Source organism: Humulus lupulus, chromosome 8 (assembly GCF_963169125.1).
Source record: "Humulus lupulus chromosome 8, drHumLupu1.1, whole genome shotgun sequence".
In the NCBI taxonomy this organism is placed as follows: domain Eukaryota; kingdom Viridiplantae; phylum Streptophyta; class Magnoliopsida; order Rosales; family Cannabaceae; genus Humulus; species Humulus lupulus.
Window position 1 is genome coordinate 25,311,731 of NC_084800.1, and position 22,527 is coordinate 25,334,257.

The 22,527-nt window shown below is 39.2% G+C and overlaps 1 protein-coding gene across 1 annotated transcript; it reads left to right on the forward strand.

Moving 5' to 3' along the window:
- Positions 1–20,707: 20,707 nt before the first annotated feature.
- LOC133793602 (putative UPF0481 protein At3g02645) lies at positions 20,708–22,485 on the forward strand. Its single transcript, XM_062230914.1, has one exon. It carries the CDS (start codon positions 20,708–20,710, stop codon positions 22,415–22,417), a length of 1,710 nt encoding a protein of 569 aa, XP_062086898.1. The 3' UTR covers positions 22,418–22,485.
- The last annotated feature ends 42 nt before the right edge of the window (positions 22,486–22,527 follow it).

Genomic DNA, 22,527 nt, shown 5'->3' on the forward strand with positions numbered 1-22,527 from the left:
TAATTAGGTTGTTTAAGGATTTTCATTCTGTAATAGCAGCCTTAGAAGAAATATGGGAAGAAATGCGTGAGGAGGATGAATTGCCTTTAGCAATGAGATATTATTTCCTCTTAGTTAGGTTTACCGCGAAATCTGAGTTTCAATTACCAATGAACAAAAGAATAGGATTCTCACCAACCTACCTATAGGACATTTCGATGCTCATGATAATGATGACTATGAGGCAATAGATGATGATATGTTAGATGACGGATCGGATGTAGAAGATCCTGATTTTTAGATTAGAAGTTTTTAATATTTGTTTTATTTACTTTTTGATTGTAATAAGTGAAATTGTTTTCCAAATGAATAACATGCTATTTGAATATCATGTGTAAGTTTGATTCTATTTTTTTCGCAATCATAATAGATACTAAATAAAATGAATAATGACTAAGTTCGGTGAGGGTGGATACAAATCAATGAACCTGGTTTCCTTATTGAGAGTTAGGGGGCCTTAGTAGTGGGAACGATTTTACTGATCCCAGCCCTCCCTCAATATGGTTAACTTTGGAACAAAGATAAGTTTCGAGCCTGAAAATTAAGTCATATAGGATGATTAGAAACACACTTAGAAAATAAAGATGACTTGTTTTTCTAAGTATAGAAACCCGCTCTAATAATAAATAAAGACCTATATAATTTTTTCATAAGAAGTCATAATAAATAGGTCCGAGATATGTTTGTTTAGAATAAGTTTTTGCCTTAGAGCCTATTAGGAAAAGTTCTAACATGTTTCTTTCAACTGTTAGAACTCTGCTACGATGTGTCTCCGAAGATCCGCACGCACCAACGGAAACGCCTCCAACGATGTTCCAGCGACCAATGCGGTCCCTACCGTTCGCCGAAGGAGAGTACGTGTTACTGCTTGCCGCAACGCACCGGCACAGCCAGCTGACAACACTGCAGAGATTGCCAGACTGCGACAGCAAGTCGAGGAACTTCTGGAACAACAACGCCAACAGGCTCAATCTTAGCCTCAGCCTCCGTCACAGCCGCAGCCGCAGCCAATGGCCCCAGCACCCCAACAAGTTGGTCCGTATGGGGGATGGCCTATGACGAACTACGCTCCTTATCCTGTACAGCACATGGAGCCAGTGTACGAGAGGTTCCGCAAGCAGCACGCTCCGAACTTTGAAGGGACTACGGACCCCTTTGAAGCGGAAGAATGGCTAAGGAATGTGGAGCCGATCCTAGCCCACATGAACCTCAGTAATGCAGACCGCATATCCTGCGTCTCATCTTTGCTCAAGAAAGATGCCAGGATATGGTGGGACTTGGTCCAGCAATCCCATGATGCTGCCACCATGACGTGGACCCGATTTGTGGAGCTCTTCCACAAGAAGTACTACAATTCAGCGGTACTTGCTACGAGAGTTGAGGAGTTCACCAATCTGAAGCAAGGGAATTTAACAGTGGCAGAATATGCTCGTCAGTTCGACCGCTTAGCAAAGTTCGCAGCAGAGTTGGTTCCAACCGACTATCTAAGGGTGAACAAGTTTGTTAGAGGACTCCGACCAAAGATCGAGATGGGGGTGAAGCTAGCAAACCCGGGAAACACTTCATATGCCGACGTTCTCGAGACGGCAATTGAAGTAGAAAGGTTGCAGGCCAACGTGAGCAAAGAAGAAGCTAGCAAGCCTGAACCCAGACAGCAGAGACAACCTCAGGCCAGTCGGAACAACAATCAGCCTGGCAATAGCGGCAATAGTCAGTCCAACAATAACGGTAACGGACAGAAGAGAAGGCATCCTGACAACAAGCAAGCCGACAACAATAAAATGGCACGACCAAATAATGGGGGAAATAGGTCGAGCTACGTGGAATATCCGCCATGTGCCAAATGTCAGAAGAAGCACCCTGGAGAATGCCACGCCAACACCAAGGAGTGTTTCAACTGTGGTCAAGAAGGGCATCGTAAAAGAGACTGTCCTCAGCAAAAGCCAGAAGGGAAGAAGGACGAAAAGATGGTTCCTGCTCGGGTTTTTGCTTTAACCCAAGGAGAGGCGGATGCTAGCAACAAAGTGTTCACAGGTCAGGTTTCCATCCTCAATAAATTATATCATGTATTATTTGATTCGGGAGCCACTCATTCGTATATTTCGTTAGGAATGATAGATAAACTAGACAAACCTAGTGAAAGATTTAGAACTAGGTTTGCAACCGAGTTGCCTTCGGGCAAAGTAGTTCTATCATCGCGAATTGTACGAGGCGTACCAATCAAGATTGAGGACAAGGAACTAGAAGGAGACCTGATAGAGCTGATGATCAAAGACTTCGACGTCATACTAGGCATGGATTGGCTAGCACGGCATGGCGCAACGATCGACTGCAGACGCAAGAAGGTGATGTTCGAGACTCCTGACGGCCAGAAACTGTGCTTCATGGGACAAGCTTCAGGACTACGCACCCCGTTAGTATCATCTCTCAAAGCTCAGAGAATGATGGAGAAAGGATGTCAAGCATTCTTAGCCAACATCACGAATGTGGAGAAGGAGACATCACTTAAGGTTGGAGATGTTCGAGTCATACAAGAATTTCCAGAAGTATTTCCCGATGACTTGCCAGGATTGCCGCCAACTAGAGAAATAGACTTCACGATAGAATTAGTACCGGGCACCGAGCCTATCTCTAAGGCACCATACCGGATGGCACCTACGGAACTCAAAGAGTTAAAGACACAGCTACAAGAACTCCTAGACTTGGGTTTCATTAGGCCAAGCCATTCACCATGGGGAGCTCCGGTACTATTCGTGAAGAAGAAGGACGGAAGTATGCGCATGTGCATAGACTACCGTGAGCTGAATAAGGTAACAATTAAGAACAAATACCCGTTACCTTGGATTGATGATTTGTTTGATCAACTCCGAGGTGCGACTGTATTTTCTAAGATCGATCTACGGTCCGGGTATCATCAGCTCAAGGTAAAGGGGGAAGATATTCCTAAGACAGCCTTTAGGACTCGTTATGGACATTACGAGTTCTTGGTTATGTCTTTTGGTCTTACTAACGCGCCAGCCGCGTTTATGGACTTAATGAATAGGATCTTCAAGGACTACTTGGATAAATTCGTCGTTGTGTTCATCGACGACATTTTAATTTACTCCAAGGATGAAGTGGAGCACGAGGAACACTTGAGGATGATTTTGACGCGATTGAAGGAGCACCAATTCTACGCGAAGTTCAAGAAATGCGAGTTTTGGCTCTCACAAGTGGCATTCCTCGGGCACATCATATCGAAAGACGGAGTTGCTGTGGATCCATCGAAGGTAGAGGCCGTGAAAGATTGGCCTAGACCAAAGAACGCGTCGGAAGTAAGAAGCTTCTTAGGGCTAGCAGGTTACTATAGAAAGTTTGTAGAGGGCTTTTCTAAGATAGCCACTCCACTCACCAACCTGACCCGGAAGCAACAAAAGTTTAACTGGAATGATAAGTGTGAGGAAAGCTTCCAGTTACTTAAGGATAAGCTTTGCTCAACACCAGTACTTAGTGTCCCAACACCCAACGACAAGTTCGTTGTCTACTGTGATGCATCAAAGTTAGGATTGGGATGCGTACTGATGCAAAATGACAAGGTAATGGCCTACGCCTCACGTCAGTTAAAGGAGTATGAACAACGCTATCCAACTCACGATATGGAGTTGGCAGCGGTGGTCTTTGCGTTAAAAATCTGGCGCCATTATCTTTACGGAGAACGGTGCGAGATTTATACGGACCACAAAAGTTTAAAATACTTCTTTACTCAGAAGGAGCTTAACATGAGGCAGCGCCGGTGGTTGGAATTAGTAAAGGATTACGACTGCGAAATCCTATACCACCCGGGAAAAGCAAACGTAGTTGCCGATGCACTTAGCCTAAAAAGTTATGGGAACTTAGCAGCCTTATCCAGAATAGAAAAGCCGCTACAGCAGGAGCTTATCAGTGCCGGAATAGAAGTGGTTATAGGCAAGCTGACTAACTTGTCTATCCAATCGAATCTGCTAGAGGACATACGGATTGGTCAGAGACATGATGGTACACTAGCAACACACATGGATGCAGTCAGAGAGGGCAAGACTACAGAATTCTCAATATCCAGTCAAGGTTTATTGAGATATAAGGATCGGGTATGCGTGCCAGACGATCAAAGTATTAAGAAGACGATCCTAGAAGAAGTGCACAGCACCCCGTACTCAGTTCATCCAGGATCTACCAAGATGACTCATGACATCAAGGCAGTCTATTGGTGGCCAGGGATGAAGAAGGACATAGCAGAGTATGTATCTAAGTGTCTGGTATGCCAGCAAGTGAAAGCAGAGCATCAGCGGCCTGCAGGATTATTGCAACCGCTTAGCATACCGGAATGGAAGTGGGACGATATAGCCATGGACTTCGTGACGGGTCTGCCAAGGACGAATAAGCAGCATGATTCTGCTTGGATAGTCATAGATAGACTAACCAAGTCGGCTCATTTTCTGCCTGTTAAGACTTCTTATACGGCAGACCAATATGCAGACATCTACATCCAAGAGATTGTACGATTGCATGGAATCCCCAAGACGATAGTATCAGATAGAGGATCAGTGTTTACGTCAAGATTTTGGAGAAGCTTACAGCAAGCCATGGGTACTACGTTAAGTCTTAGTACAGCTTTCCATCCTCAGACAGATGGGCAGTCCGAGCGTACGATTCAGATTTTAGAGGATATGCTACACGCATGTGTACTTGACTTTGGAGGATCGTGGAACAAGTACTTACCGCTGATTGAGTTCTCGTACAACAACAGCTACCAGTCGACGATCGAGATGGCACCTTATGAGTTGCTATATGGAAGAAGGTGCCGATCACCGTTGCACTGGGACGAGGTAGGAGAAAGGCAGCTTCTAGGGCCCGAAGCTGTTAGACAAGCACAAGAAGCAGTAACGCTTATTAGACAGCGTATGCTTACTGCTCAAAGCCGACAGAAAAGCTATGCGGATACCAAGCGACGCGATGTGGAGTTTCAAGTTGGAGATCAAGTCTTCCTGAAGATATCTCCTATGAAGGGTGTCAAGCGGTTCGGGAAGAAAGGCAAGCTCAGTCCCCGATTCATAGGTCCTTTTGAGATATTGGACAAAGTGGGACCAGTTGCGTATAGACTAGCCCTACCGCCAGCACTAGCCGATAGTCACAACGTCTTCCACATCTCGATGTTACGCAAGTATGTGTCAGACCCATCTCACGTCCTCAAGTATGATACCATAGCGCTCCAGAAAGACTTAAGTTACGAGGAACGACCGGTTAGCATCCTAGATAGAGGGATGAAGCAGTTACGGTCCAAGAGCTTTCCTATAGTTAAAGTCCTATGGAGCAATAGTTCTGAACGCGAGGCAACGTGGGAGTTGGAAGAGGACATGCAGAGCCGGTATCCGGAGTTATTTGGTAAGTAAATTTCGAGGACGAAATTCTTTTTAGTAGGGGAGAATTGTAGAGTCCAAGAACTTTACTTAGCTAAATGGTTAGTAGTATTATAGTATGTTTAGTGTTATCTTTGTTACCTTGGATTTTTGGTTCAGACCGGAAATTATTTGGACACTCGTAGTAGTACTTATAGATTTTCTAAGTTTAACCTATAGTTTAAGAATATTAAGTATAACCTAAGGTTTGATTAATGTAACTGATATTAAGGATTATATTTATTATATTATAAGGTTTAGACATCAACCAATATGATTTTAAGCACATGTTTTGAATGGTAATTAAGGATTAAGTATTTTGGAGGATTAAATTAAATAAGGGTAAAGTTTGAATGATATAGGGTCAGTCAGCAGCTTTGAATACGTTGAAGGCTTAGTCAAGGCTGTTTACTCCATTCAAACTTAGCTAAAAATGTGTAATTTCGTGTTTAAATATTCAGCGTGTGCCGATATATCGCAGCTATAGGGGGCGATATATCGCAGCACGTAGATACGGAAAACACGAGACGATGCACGGTCGCCTCGGGCATACTGGCCCAGGCGATATATCGCCTACAGGGGGCGATATATCGCCTCCTTCAGCATGAATTCAAACTCTTTTGAATTCATTTCCTTTCAGCCATTCAAACTCCTTCAACAGTCCAGCATCTTTTGAACGAGTCTTCAGCCTCTGCTGAACGATTATTCAAATGATTTTCACCTAAAAAGCCATTATTTTTATTCAAGTAAAATCAAGATATTTTCATTCCCAAACTTTATAAATAGGACCTAGTACCCAGCCATTATTCACCATTTGCTCTAAGTTCAGAAGCTGCTAGTGTTAAGTGAGTGTGAGAGTGTAAACACCTGGTTTGGGGAAAAACTATAAGCTTAAACATCATAAGCTTATCAAACACTTTGGGAAGGGAGTTCTATAGTATTTCGGTGGAGGTTAGATTGATCTTGCAAATCTTTGAGGTAAACCCGAAACTCTACTTCATTCATTTCATGTTATTTCCTTTCTCAAAACCTTCTACTCAGTCCCCTAACCTCATTCTTATTTTGGTTAGGGAATCCAAGTTCTTAAGCATATAAGTCGGTAAGTATGTTTTTTATGGTTTAGTCTTTCCATCCTTTTCATTTCTTCTTCTTCTTCTTTCAACTCACTCTTGTTCATCATGGTTTTAGGAGTGTTCCAAAAGTCCCAACTCAGTCCATTATATCCCGGTAACTTTGGTGAGGAAAATAGGCTAGAATCAATATGTTATGTGCTTATGTTATCTATATGTTTTATGCTATTAAATGTGTTATGATATGTATGTATGTTTGTAGGCTTGGGCATATGACCCATATGGCTAACAAGACCCCAAATGGGTTATGGACATATGACCTACTTAGCTAGTAGGACCCCACTAATCCCATGGGCATATGCTTGTTTAGTCTATGGGACCCCAAGTAATAATGGCCATTATAATAAGTGTATGTTATATGTATTATGTTAAGTCTTTATGTTTTCTTATGAAATTATGTATATGACTTTGTGTTAGATTTTCCTTGCTGGGCATTAGGCTCACTCCTTTCTGTTTATGTGCAGGAAAATAAGCTTTAGAGGCGGTAAGATTCGTGACGCTTGGAGGATGTGTATCGATGGTGAATGGAGTCAAGGGGCCGAGCGTTATTCGATTCGAGGATGTAGTTTCGGTTTTATGTCTTTTTACATGTATTTTCCGCACTAATTATGTAATGTCTTATTATTTTAAAGTATGTTTTTGTTTTAAAGACAATGGGATCCCATATCCGTTTTGGTATTTACTTTGTAAATAACTCTTATTTTGCAAGTTACTCAATAAATTATGGTATTTTCGTAAAAATGTAAGTTTTATGTATAGTTTCGTTAATGGTCCAAATAGTCTAGATTAGTGGGTCATTACACTCCCAACTGGCAAAGGCGGAGTAAAATATGCTGTAGTCACCGTGGATTACTTCACGAAGTGGACGGAGGCTGAACCAATGGCAACGATAACTTCAAAAAAGATCCTTGATTTCGTGGTAAAAAACATCGTATGCCGATACGGGGTGCCGAGAAAGATTGTATCCGAAAACGGAACCCAGTTCGATTGCGACTTGTTCACCAACTTTTGTGAAAAGAACGGCATAATAAAGAGTTTCTCGTCAGTAGCTCATCCTCAGGCGAATGGCCAGGTCGAGGCTGTGAACAAAACTCTCAAGAGTTCTCTAAAGAAAAAGTTGGAGGAGGCGAAGGGACGATGGCCCGAAGAATTGCCCCAAGTCTTATGGGGATATAGAACCACTGCGCGAACTTCAACGGGTCATACCCCGTTCTCTTTGGCATACGGTTGCGAGGCAATGTTGCCTATTGAGGTCGAAATCCCAACAGTCCGAACTCAGATTTACTACCAAAATTCAAACCACACTCATCTCGAGGAAACCTTAGACTTGATTGAAGAAAACAGAGAAGAGGCTTAACTGAGAAACGCTGCCTACCAGCAACGAGCTACCAGGTATTTCAACAAGAGGGTTCGAGATCGAAAGTTTGGAATAGGAGATCTGGTGTTGAGACGCGTATTTTTGGCAACACGAGATCCGGCAGCTGGTGTGCTCGGGCCGAATTGGGAAGGACCATACCAGATAGAGTCAGTCATCCGGCCCGGTGTTTACAAGCTAGCAAGATTGGATGGGAGCCTGGTACCGCGAGCATGGAATGGCGAACACCTAAGACCTTACTACCAATAGTATAGGAAAAGTGTTGCCTATAGCCATGATTTTCTATCTGTATTAGTTTGTCTGCTTCTGAATTTCATCAAATAAAGATCTATTTCATTCAATATGTTATCTCTTTTTATTTTTGCAATCTCTCTTAATTTAATAACCTATGGTCACACTCATAGGATATTAAGGGGGCATCATGGGTATATATACCATTAGCTTAAAAAATAAAATAACATGCACGAAAAGCATAAAAGTATTTGGATATAACCAAATACGCGAGCTTAGATAGTTTGGACATAACTGAATTTTCAAAAGCATAAAAGTATTTGGATGTAACCAGATATGCGAGCTTAGATAGTTTGGACAACCAAATTATCAAAAGATAACGTTTGGATTTAACCAAATGTACGAACTTAACAGGTTTGGAGCAAACCAACTAGAACTAATCGACGATAAGTTGGTACTTAAACCCACTTTGAGATAAGTCGAGATCGAGGCTGGAATATCTTAAAGGAAAATTGTCTCAAACTCATAACCTCGGAGAAATAACCGAGGACAAGAAAAAGTAACTAAGCAATAAGATATAACTAAACCATTCACATTACATACCATACAAGTGCTTTCGGGTTCATGGTTAAAGTAATATCCGACCTTGATAAATAACGTGATCGGAAGTGGATAATTCGAGCAAACGATGCACGAATGCATTGGGTTTCGAGCCTAAAATCCAAACTATGTTTGTATGAATAAATAAACATAAACGATTCATTAATATAAATATGCAAAATATTTCGAACCAAGAAATGTAAAGCATATATATATATCAATATAAAAAGAAATTGTATCAGCCCTACGGGCATAAATTAAAACAATTACAAAAATAAGGGGACGCAGCCCCATGATAAGATTTCCCCGAGATCAGATTCAAGAAGGAGGAGTCTCCTTGGCCTTCTCAGCATCAGTAGCACTGGACCCCTCAGGACGAATAGCATGACTATCCTCCTGAGCACCTTCGGAGGCGGCCTCCCGAGCAGCCTCTTCCGCCTCGAGCCGAGCATTCCACTTATCCAGAAGCTTCGCCTCCAGAGGACCTAAGAAGCTGGTATCCAGGTCTTCGTTATTGGCCCACATTCTGTACATGGCTGAGTCAACCGCCTGGTCCTTCTTCTCCTTATATTCAGCAAGGAGACGAGCCTTCTCGCCCTCAATTATATCAAAGGTAGCGGCCTGATCTTCTTTGAGCTTTTTGTTAGCCTCTTGGAGCCGAGTGTTCTCCTTCTCAAGCTCCGCGAGCCTGGCATTCTCTTTCTCGAGCTCCATGAGCCTAGTATTCAGCCTCTCAAGCTCGGACGCTTTGGCCTTAAGCTCCTCGGCTCCTGCCTCAAGCTTTTCATTTGCTGCCTTCAGGTCGTCACTCGCCTTAAGTTGAAGATCCTTTGCCTCCTGAGCATAAGACTTACTCGAGTGGATCTCGTTATTCAACCTGTAGTTGAGCTGGGCAGTAAAGGCAAGAGACTGGCAAAAGAAAAAACCGTCATTAACGCCAAGACTGTGTAAATATAACTAAGAAGTAGAAGAAAACTTACCGCGGCAGCGAGCTCGATACTCTTCTCATAGAGGGCAGTGTAGTCTCGGGCATTGTTCAAGTATTGCCATTGAGGAGCTTCGAGACTGCTAAAGCTCTGGCTGATTCATGACATAACATCCGAGCCCAGCGTAGACCCATGGGACCCAGCTGCGTTGTCAATTACATACTCCTCCTTGTGAGTAGAAACTGACAGCTTCTGAGTTCGAGAAGCAGAAGGCTTTCTAGGAGGTGGACCGAGTGTCGGCCGAACCGCTACAGGAAGTTGGGGCCCGGCTATGATAGGGACATCGACCTGCGAAGTCGGTGCCACGGTGGAGGCACCGACCTGCGAAGACGGCGCCATGATGGAACTGGTAACAAGCGGAGTTGGGGGAGGAGGTGTTTTTTCGGACCTCCTGGGGACTTTGGTGGGCTGATCCACCTTTCGCGACCCCGCCCTGGGACGCTTGCTCCTCTTGGCACCACCGCTTTCGATGATGTTGTCAAGGTCGGAATCCATCTTGACTGCACAAGTCACGACACAAGGTGAATCATAACAAAAAGAGGGAATAGTATATAAAGTGATTCAATATCGCACAGATATACAAAGCAATGATAGAAGGAACCTAACTGGAACTCTCCCCCGAGCTCGAGCTCGGGGACCATGAGATTCCCCCATCTTCAGAAGAGGCGGGGGGAGTACCTTCCCTATAGGTGGACGTCAACCTCGAAATCCCTATAATCATTGGTCCCATATTGGACGGCTACCCCGTCCCACACCTTGTTCAGACTGTACATGGTGTCATATTTCCCGAGCCAACTATCAAACCTATGAACTCGGTCATCTACCCAAGTCCATATGTAGAAGTGGTCTCTATCGTCCGGACATAAAACTAACTTATCGGGTTTATGTTTCAATAAGGTGGGAGACCACATTCTTGAGCTAAGGATGACTTTACCTTCTTCATCCGAGTCTGAGCTCGAGGCTTCATCATTAGCCTCATTCCCCGATGGTGGACTCCTTCGGCGAGCTGGAGGTGGAGGCCTCACCTCTCTCCTCGGGGGGAGGATGCCTGTGGGCAGAGGCACCTGCTCCCAATGATCATATTTCTTGTTGGACCAGTCCGAGGTGAACTGGCCATCTTCCAAAAGCCCACAAGCTCGGAGCTTACTCTCGTGTAAGAGGTACGAGAGAGACCTCCGACCGTAAGGGAGTTGGAGCAGGGTCTCTCTATGCTCCTTCATCGTGACGTTGGGGGTAGGACGGTGAAAATTGGCTGGAAAACAAGACACATTTTAACTAAGTACAGACCTACAAACCGAAGCCCGAGCACAGATATAAAGAAAGCTGGAATACTTATGAATCCGTCTGAATGAGTAACATCGAGATGGGGACAAGCCATCTGTCCAGAAGAAGGCTTTCTTAAAGTCTGGCTGATGATTAGGAAGATCCTCAAAGACTTTTTTTTCTTTGGGATAGCTCGAGAGATAGTAGAAGCCGTCTCCTCCCCGAGCTTGGGAGGGGTTACTTTTCAGACAAAAGAGATATAAAATCTCCTGTGGTGAAGGTCCTTTCCACTTCAGCTCGTGGTATAACGACCTCAGGGAAGACAGGACCCTGTAAGAATTGGTGTTGAGCTGGAACGGGGCCAACCCAACAAAGTCCGTGAAGTCCTTGAAGAAAGACTTCAAAGGCAGTAGCGCTCCTGCCTTCATGTGTTCCTGGCTCTATGCCGCGTACCTCAGCCTACTGCCAGGGTTTCTAGTCCCTGGAGCATGGCAGCTTCATTCACTAGAGGTTGGAGCTCGACATCTCAAGGAGCTTGACAGCCTAAGACCATGTAAGGCCAGAATGTCAGTTACCTGAATTATTGAGGTGACTGAGCTCCAGTAGTGCTCGGCCTCAAAGAATTCTCTCCTCGGCTGCGAGGAAGAAGGCTCCCCCATCAATGAAAATTGGAGTTCCCCTAGACAATACGCGATGGTGACCTTTAGTGAGGAGTCGAGGGGGATCGGCCTAGGCCCAGAATTGGACTCTAGATAAAGGGCCTCCCGAAGAGTTCTCCTCTTCTTCTTTATGACCTCGTCAATTTGGCGGCGATAATGAGCTCGAATATCCTCCTGCTCGCGCTCGAGATCGTACTCGTGAATCAGACATTGATTCCGAGCAAACAGTGACTCCGGGCTCGGGGTTTTGGGCGAGTAAGGGATTGCCAACAACGACCCCCATCGTCTTTCCAGATTCTGTGACATCTAGCGAGAAAGAAAAAATGGTGAGGGCCATGCATGCAAGGTCCAAGAATTACGAGCTTGACAGGACAAGCTCGGAGTTTTAGAACAAAACGAACTCGATATTAAGACCCTATTAAAGAGTCAGAACGTGTATTCTATAGGAAAAAGGAGGAGAGTGGACATAACTTTTTGAGAATCCCGAAATATCAGGGAAAAAATGTGGCGGTTATTCAAAAAATGTAACATTGGATATCGTGCATTCTCTAAAACCAAGATTTTGTACCCAAATATCTTGGTGTGCAAGATACGTCTTTTGAATTTTGAAAACCCAGAAAAAAGAGACCATGTTTGGGTTTGTTCTACATATAAATTGGATTTAGAACCAGTAATGGGAAAACCTAAATCTAAATACTTATTGGTCGAAGCATCCTAGAATATCAAACTGCAAAATGAACTAGTGTGTTCCCAAGAACAAAAACAGCAAAGCCGGAAACTGATAAAAATATATATACATATCAGATACTTACACAATGAAGGCGATTGCAAAAAAATTGTCGACTGAAGGAGAGGCTGCAGGTATGTTCTCATGGTCTCGAACAGACTGACGGTCCTCTGTTTCTTCGGCTGAGAAAACATGCACAAGCGAGAAGTTCCCAGGGAGAGTTTCAGGTTTTGTTTTTGTTCTTTCCTCTGATGAACGAAAAATAGAAGGAAGACGATGAATGGGGTCTTATATATAGACGGTAAAAGGGGATTAATCTAGAGCATTGAATAAAATCCTTGCAAGATCCAACGGATAGGGATTACTGATGTGATGGTACCAGAAAGGTGGTAGACGAATGATTGTGGGCAGATTTCCAAGGTACTTGAGTACCCTGAATGGGCAATACCCAACTGACACGTGTCCATTCTCAAGTATGTGACGGTACGGTTCCCGAGGAAAGTAGTTCAAAAGTTTCCTTCTCATAGGATTCGAACAAATACTTTTGAGGGGGCAAGATGTTATACCCAAATTTCGAGCCATGAGAATTGTGACCTCGAAAGCTGGATTCATAATGAATGAACTCGTAAAGTCTGGAATATGTTCGAAATCTAAACATCGAGCCTGCGAAGCAGAGACGACTTCGAAGATGGTAGCCTCGGAATCCTCACGAGCTCGATAGGTAGGCCCCGAGGTGCATCTGTTCTCAGGGATGACCTTGGATCAGGGTGTCCGAGCCTGACACGCGTACGAGCTCGAAGTCATGTGGCCTCTGGAAATGCAAGAGAGACAAGTATAGATGATTTACTGTTTTGGTTGTAAAATCAGAGATACTTTATAGAACTTGCATTTTATATCTTAGTGGAATTCTTTTTCTGGACTAGGTCCCAATGATTAGTCATTACTTTGTGTAGTGGTGAACCTTGTAAAAATTACTTGGTGTGATTCTTTAACTTGCTCGTTGTTATTTCTTTAAATCTTGTTTTACTTCTTTAATAATCTAGATTCTTAGGTAGTAAATCACCTTCTAACCTTTAATATTGATTTCTCTTGCTTCTTGTTCGATAATACTCTTTTCTTCTGACAAAAGAAAATAATAATAATAGTAGTACTATCAAGTGATATTCTCGATCACAAGAATATTGCTTTATGTCAAAAATCCATAAAGTATTGCTTTCTAGATCTCAAAACACTATCTATTTCCCCAAACACATTTTATAATAAGAGGGCCAAAACATGTAAATAAAATAAACTTGTAGCATCCAAAAAAATGTACAATTCTAATAACAAACATGTACAGAGCTTACCAAAGTGAGAATATACAAAACATTATTCTTTGTGCATTAGAATATCACCAAGTTCAAATCTATCTAAGCAGTGACCGAATAAAACATAGAGGAAGCAAATATATTTTTTTATTTTATGAAGGCCAATATACATTTTTAAATATATTTATAATAATTTTTTTTTATCAAAAATACATTGTTAAAAAATATAGAAAAAAAGGTTAGGAGGCCATGACCACCCATGTTCTCCTAATTCTGTCAGTGTATCTAAGCTTGATACCAGTTGTTGTAGTTGACTCAAATTCGGATGTTTTGAATTCCCAATGATTGAAACCTAGCATCGATCGAGCATGAAAACAATGCAAAACTATATTATAACTGTAACTAATGAAGGTTATTCTTCTAGCCATTAACTGTTGCTTGGAACAATATCAAAGTAATCAGGGAATAACTGAATCCTTTGAACATCTCAGGAATTGATTTTGAACCAAAACAATTTCTAATAACAAACGTGTACAGAGCTTACCAAGTGATAATATACATCCCTACGGATTTTAAATTGGGCATAAAGCATTCGATATTGACATATATAGCTAGTACTTCTATACTAGATATCCTGCTTGGCTTCGCTTAGAAATAGCATATATCAATTTGGTACTATTTTTCATTTTTTTTAAAGAACACGACATCTTTTTTTTAAAAAAAAAAAAAAAGAAGATAGAGAGACAACATAACCTCTCGAAACGACACTCTTTTAAAATACGACACTATTTCTAAGAAACGACATAATTTCTACAAAACCATATCTTCACTAGAAAACGCAACTTCACAAGAAAACGACATCATCACCAAACTTAGTCTGGGCATGGGCCGAGGCCAGGCCCAATGTACTTTGCTTTTATTATTATTTTTAGAGAATTTTATATAAATATGGTTTTTTAGCTATTAACACACAAAAATATAGTAATTAAACTTTTTTTTGGTTTGCATGGACAAATTTAATTAAAAAAAATATCAGATTATGAGAAAAAAATGTAGCATAACAATAATTTTTTACAAAAATATGAGATAATAATGATTTTTTAAAAATAATATGAGAAAAAAATCTCATAGAGGGGGAATACAAGTTTTAAATAGCAATCAAATAATACTGGTAAAAAAAAAACCGTATTTTTTAAAACTTAATCAAAAAACCCATATAAAAATGTAATTTTCACTTATTTTTATCTTTGAAAGGAACGTACTTTGCTACTTTGCTGAGGGTTGCTGCCACTGTAAAGTGACAAATGCTATATGGGTATATCCCATGATTAGTTAGCAATACAGGTGTTTGTATTAATTGTATTTATAAATATATTATTACATCTTAGAAAGAAGAGATTAGTTAGAATAATCAACCCTGCAACCAACTAAAAAACAACGTAACAGAAATATGATAATACAGAAAACTAACAACTAACAACCAATTCTAGTTATGTGCTTTTATTCAAATAAGTGGTAATCAATTGCTAACAGAAATACTGAGGGTAAATCCTATTACTCGAGTATAACGGATATGGGCGGGTGGCTTTGTGATGTAGTAAAATTCGGAAATCATAGTGAGAAAGCGGACTATGTTTGCTTCTGGGTTATGAAGGAATATGGGGATAAGGAGTCGTGGACTAAGCTGTTTACTGTGGTATTTGAAGAGAGCCCATCAGGTTCTTTTTGACCAGGACGATGAGAAGCCTATGCTCTATGATCTGGAAAAGAAGGAGGCTAAGAGTGTGAAGAACTATCTATCCTAAGAGTTTTCAAAAGATCGCGAGTGTGAGAAGCCTCATTGGAGTTGATGAGCCCAACTCTGGGAAGAAGGCAGAGGAGGACGGGAACAAGAAAAACAAGGAGAAGGAGAAGCAGCAACCAAGCGGGAAGAAGCGGTAATACTTCTGATTTTTCTCCTCTCTCTGTTATTTTTCATTTGGCTTTATTTTGTTGTTTATTAATGTAGCTAAAGCTATCGTTTTTGTTAAAGAATGTACACATAATTACTATTTTGGGGGGATTTTGATATGCTTCTGCTGGTGGAGCTCTTTGTCAAATTTCAATAGCTAAGTTCTGTTAGTATTTATAATTCTCACTTTATTATAGTGTCCAATAATAATTGTGTGAAAGCATAAGGCCTGGCTGACTCTGACTGGTATATTAATTCACCTGTATTTTATCTTGTTTGAGTAGGGATGATTTCTTGTCCAAGGGATTTAAGCTGGTGCTATAAATGGAGCTTGAAGAAGAAAAGCAGAGGTATATTGTAATTGATATCTAAAGCTACAGGGTTCCTTATATTTATAATTATTGCCAACAGTGATATAGTTAATTCCCTGCTTATCTTGGTGCCTTTACTTCTTCAGGTCGGTTCTACTACTGCGTGGTTTTTGGTGGGTTTAGCTGATGAAGGTTTCTATTTGCTGGAATGAAGTGAAATGGATGAACTAAAAAACTAGACCTGGACTTCTTCTATGATGGGGTTTGTATGTGTTTTCTGGTATTGACCTTGACTTTTGCACGATCGTGCTATTATGTTCATATACTTTTGGAGTACTGTCTAGAAGGTTGTGGTAGGAATGGTTTACCGGCATTACTACTATATATGTAGTAAAATAGTTGTTTAGGATTTGTCTTCTTAAGGTGGTGTTCTTATATATGTCAAGAACGTTATGAAAACCTAAGATATTTCTTATGTCAAGAATGTTATGAAAGCCTTAATGTTTTTGTTTTTCATTTGACTAAATGTGTAATACATGAGATGAAACATCAGCTGCTTCATGCCTCCCACCCATAGCTCTAAAGCTCTACATATGCTCTGCCATTAGTCCAATACACTTTTTTATTATTGTCCTTTGGCTCCTTATGGAAGCTAAGAATTCTCTTGATGTTTTCTTATATTCTAGATGTTTCATTCTAGACCAACAAAATAGAATTTGGTTTTTTAGGTTAAATGAAAATACTACTACTGAACACAAACTATACCCCATAATTTTAGCCTTACAAGCGTCAATTTTTTCAAGTCTGTAATCGCACACATAACTTAAACCAAAGTTAATTTTGTATAGTTGTTAAAAATCCTCCATAATTAGGACTACTCATTGATAAATTGTAAGGAACTACCCGGAATTATTGAATTAGACAAGTGAATAATGTAATTCAAATGAAGGTTAACCATTTGTCCCTTTTTTGGTGTTAAAAGATAGATAATATGTATGATTCCTATTCTCATTTCTTGATATATTGTAAGAGGAGTAGTAGACATGATGAGAGGAGAAATAAATTAATTTTAATGCGGCGTTGGCTTTTTAATAAAACCGAAATTATGTAGTTTTGATGATTTGGTTTAGGTTTATTTACATGTACATTAAAGCATTTTCAACGTTATGCAATGTGGTATACAAATGCAAAATTTCATATTTGTAGGGGAAGAAAAAGAAATTCTCAAATCATATTTTGATATTTAGCAAGTACTTATATAAAAATACAACACAAGTATGTTAAAATTTAGAGAAGTTTACATAAATATAAATATGGGAAAAATATATATAGTTTTTAAATTTATGGGAAAAAAAATAATTGTACAAAATATGGTAAGTTTTAGAAAAAAAGTTTAAAATATGGTAAATAAATTACCATAAACTTAATTTTCTTGTTTTTTTTCTTCTCTTCTCTCTTCTCATTTCTTTCTTTTTCTTCCTCAATTCAATGGCCATCTCAGATTTCTTCTGGCGTTGCTACCTCCACTGCCGCCTCCGACGACGAAGAACTGATTTTCTTCTTCTTCTTTCTTTCTTTCTTTCTTCTTTTTCTTCGTCTTCTTTCTTTCTTCTTCTTATTCTTCTTCTTCTTCTTCTTATTTGGTCTTTCTTATTCTTCTTTTTCTTTCTTCAAATCTAGTTTTCTTCTTTTTCACATCTGATTTTGAACTTCATATTTGATTTTTCTGGGTTTTTTTTTTCTAAATCTGTTTAAGTAACCAGGTACTTGACTTCATATTTGATTTTTCTTGGTTTTTTTTTTCTAAATCTTTTTAAGTAACCGGTACTTGACTTCATATTTGATTTGATTTAAGAAATGTACTTAAGAAAAGTTGACTGCTATTATTTAGTGTAGACTAGGGTAGTATAAGAAGCTAGGTAATTGAATATTTTAGGGTACTTTTAACATATGAAAGTTAGGTTAGCTCATTAGTTTTTTTGGTTGAAAATGGCAAAAGTTGTCAAAAGGTTCTTCTCTGTGATATTTAGATCAATAGGTTTAGCAGCCAAACATTCATCAAATAAGGTTATAACATAAATATTTATGTGTTTATTGATTGTTTAAATAAATAGAACTAGAACGTTTGCTTAAAAAATGTATCGATAGGTTTACAAAATTTATTTAGAATACAAGTACAAGAAATAAAAAAACAAGCAAACAAAACTTTTGATTTTTCTGGGTTTTTTTTTTCCAAATCTGTTTAAGTAACCAGGTACCATGACGCCTGAATCATTTTATTCATATCAGATTTTTTTTAGACCTAGGTGTAACCAGTTACAGTAGCGATTAATTTAGATTTGATTTTGTTTTCACACCTGACTAAGTAACCAGGTACCATAGCAATTGGTTATTTTTTTTAGATTTGATTTTTTTTTCAAACCTCGCTGTAACGAGTTACGATTATGATTAGTTTAGATTTTTTGTTTGAATCTTATATTTTTTCCAAGACTGGCTAAGTAATCGTTTACCATTGCAACTGTCTCTGTTTTTTTTTTCAGACCTAGTTGTAACCAGTTACCTTCAAGATCAATTTAGTTTATTTTTTTTCATATCAGTTTTTTTTTTCCAAATCTGTTTAAATAACCAGGTACCATGACGCCTGATTCATTTTATTCATATCTGATTTTTTTTAGACCTATGAGTAACCAGTTACGATAACGATTAATTTAGATTCTTTTGTTTAGATTTGATTTTGTTTTTACACTTTACTAAGTAACCAGGTACCATAGCAATTGGTTTTATTTTTAGATTTGATTTTTTTTTTCAAACCTCGCTGTAACCAGTTACCATATCTTCCTACTAAGCTTTGAGCCTCTCAGCCATTTTTTCTTCTCCTCATTCTTCAGTAATTTAATTTATCCCCCATCCTCTTCACAAAACCTCCATTAAAATTCATTTCTTTTTACTCAGTTCAATATATACATATATATATACATATATTTTTTCCACAGATAGATTTAATCTAATCTTAGCTAGATGTTACTAACAACCAAAACCAGTAGCTGAAGATGTCTCCAGTACTCAGTGAAGTTCTTCTTTCTGGGTATATGATAAGCTCCAGCCCCAGATCTAGCCTTGGCCTTCGCCAACCTCCCCAGATTTTTGCATCGCGAGCATCACGATACCACGACCATGCCTGAGCAACGGAGATTGACATCTGCCTTGGAGCTTGCTGCAATAATGACGATGCAAGAAGAAGAAAAAGAAGAAGAAGAAGAGGAGGAAAAGGCGTACAAGAAAGAAACGTGGAAAAGGAATCACAAATTGATTTTCATTTTAGGCTTTAAGTTTAATTAAAACGTGATGCAGATAAAAATGTGATAGAGAGTATATGTACTCAAGTACCTGCATGCATAATGGGAATTGATTTTCTTACAAAAAAAAAATTTCAATAATAATAATACGTAAAATGACTGAAAAGCCCTCACAAAAATTCACATAAATGCATAATAAAAAACTACTGAATTAAAATTTTCTTACAAAAATGTTTGCCAAAATAATAAAAAAAATAAAAAAGACAGAAATTCCCTCACAAAAATGCCCATATAGAATAAATAAGCTTATACAAAAAAAATATGGGATATAAAACAAATATTTTGATAAATATGGGAAAACAAAACCCATAAAAAAGGAAAACAACAAAAAAAGCCATAAAAAATGCACACACAAAAAAAAGCCATATATATCAAATTTTATTAAATTTTCCCATATTTCATGTAAATTCCTCTAAAATTTACAACATTTTCATCATGGTGAGCAGGTGGATGGTAGTTTAATAACAAAATAATAATATTTTTAGTAGAAAGAAGAAAAATTGAAAAACAATAATAATAATGGTTGATTAGAAAATAATTTAGCATGTATCAGTATCACTTGGAGCATAACTGAAAAAAAATAAGCGATTTGGTAAGTCTGCTAATTTAGTTAACACTTATCCATGTAGAGAAACAATTTTTTTTAAAGAAGGTATTACATAATATTCAAAATCCCACTTTGTAAGGAAGGTATAGTTTTTTCAAAGTTCAAATCCCATCTCCATTTCTTGTAGAAGTATTGGGCCCCAATTGGACCCCTCCTCTGGCAACATGAATGACAGTGATTATTTTTTTTGCTTGAATATGACAATGATAATATAATTGATTAGTGATGAATAGTGAAGGGAATATGGTTTCAAATCCTTGTGTTAAGGTTATTTTGCTTTGATACATGTCAACCTCCACCTAAATCACAATATATTATTTATCTTTACATAAATTTGTTAACTTGTTGATTAATCAATTATATAACTATTTTCCTAAGCAAGTAAAGAAGAGTTAATTAAGTAGGCGTTTCAAGTATTACCTTGTGTTGAAGCGGAAGACCATAACCTGACAATGTGAAAGGTATAAACTATTAAAACCATAAAAAACGCTTGGACCATATTTTAATGTATATATATATAAGCTAGGACTAGGCACACTCCAATTAAAGTTCATTATTAAATGATGGTTACATATACGAATAATTATTATATTCTTGCTACTGCGACAAAAAAAAATTATTATATTCTTGCCAATAAAACGCCCCACAATTCAGCTAACATGATCACAACTCAATGCTCCAAATATAAACTTATCATCAAACACTTTCTTTATTTTTCCTTGAAACATATATATCAAACATAATATTAATAATGCCTTCAATCCAACACTCCACATCCTCTAAATCAAACTCATCATCTGCAAACTTCGATGAGCATAGATGGGTTACCCAAATCAGTCGAACACTCCAAGAAGAGCTTGAGGATGATGCTGAAGTTCCTGTCTCTATATTCAATGTCCCCAAAATCCTGATGGCTAGTGATCCTGAATCCTACACACCACAAGAAGTAGCCATTGGCCCGTACCATTATTGGAGGCCAGAGCTGTATGAAATGGAGAGGTACAAGCTATCCTCAGCCAAAAGAGCCCAAAAACACCTCCAAAGTGGTCATAAGTTTCAAGATCTTGTTCAACACTTAATCAATCATGAACACAAGATTCGAGCTTGTTACCACAAGTACTTGGACTTCAGTGGCGAAACTCTGGCTTGGATGATGGCCATAGATGCCTCATTTTTGCTTGAGTTCCTTCAAGTTTACGCTATCAAAGAAGGAAATATGGTTCGATCTAGACTCTCCTCAAGGATGTCACACTTGGTTGACTGTACAGGGAGAAAGTCAGCTCACAACTCTATTCTAAGAGACATAGTAATGCTCGAAAACCAAATCCCATTATTCCTTTTGAGAAAGATATTGGAGTTTCAGTTTTCGTCGCTTGAAGTTGCCGATGACATGTTGTTAACCATGTTGGTGGGATTTTGCAAAGAGCTTTCTCCTTTCAAGATGATGGAACATCATCAAGACTCGCCAGAGATTATTAAATTCTCCGAGTGTGCTCACTTGTTGGACTTCTTATACAACATGATCACACCAGCAATGGAAGGCGAACGACAAGACGAAGTTATTGAAGTTGGCGAGGATCAAGAACAAGAAAAAGAGAGCTCTTTTGGTAATACAGACTCGGTGAAAAAGCTTCTCTCTATATTTTGGAAGATGGTTTCGAAGCTAAACAGAGGTCCAATACGTCTTCTCAAAAGGGTATTTTTTTCTAGACCAATTAAAGTGATTTTGAAACTGCCATGGACAATCCTATCCAACCTTCCTGGATTCAGACTCCTGAAAACTCCAGTTGAGTACTTGTTTTTCAATGAAGACAAAGAAGAAGCCAAACCAGAAGAAGAGAGTTCTAGTAGTTCTAATAACAATAATAAGCCACCATTGATGGAAGAGATCTCTATCCCTTCGGTGACTGAGTTGTTCGAATCCGGTGTTCATTTCTTGCCTACAAACGGTAACCTCTCAACCGTTACTTTTGACGTTAATACAGTTACTCTTTACCTCCCCGCCGTTAGTTTAGACGTCAATGTCGAGACTATATTGAGAAACTTAGTGGCTTATGAAGCATCAAACGCATCTGGGCCGTTGGTTTTTACTCGTTACACTGAGCTAATGAACGGGATTATTGATACCGACGAAGATGTTAAGGTACTAAGAGAGAGAGGTATCATTATGAACCGTTTGAAGAGTGATGAAGAAGTGGCTAACTTATGGAATGGGATGAGCAAGTCGATTAGATTGACGAGAGTGCCCTACTTGGATAAGGTCATTGAAGATGTGAACAAGTATTACAACGGGAGATGGAAGGTCAAGTTTGGAAAGTTCATGAAGCTTTACGTGTTTGGGTCGTGGCAGTTTCTTACGTTGTTGGCCGCCGTTTTGATGTTGCTTTTGATGGGTTTGCAAGCGTTTTGCTCGGTGTACACTTGTGCTCGCATTTTAAAAATCGACACCACTAATATTTAATTAAGGTCAAACTGTTTGATTTGTGTTTGGTCATTAATAAAATTATGTTCATTGTTCATTCTATTATGTTCGGGTGAGAAAATGATGAACAAGATGTTTGTTAGGGTGTG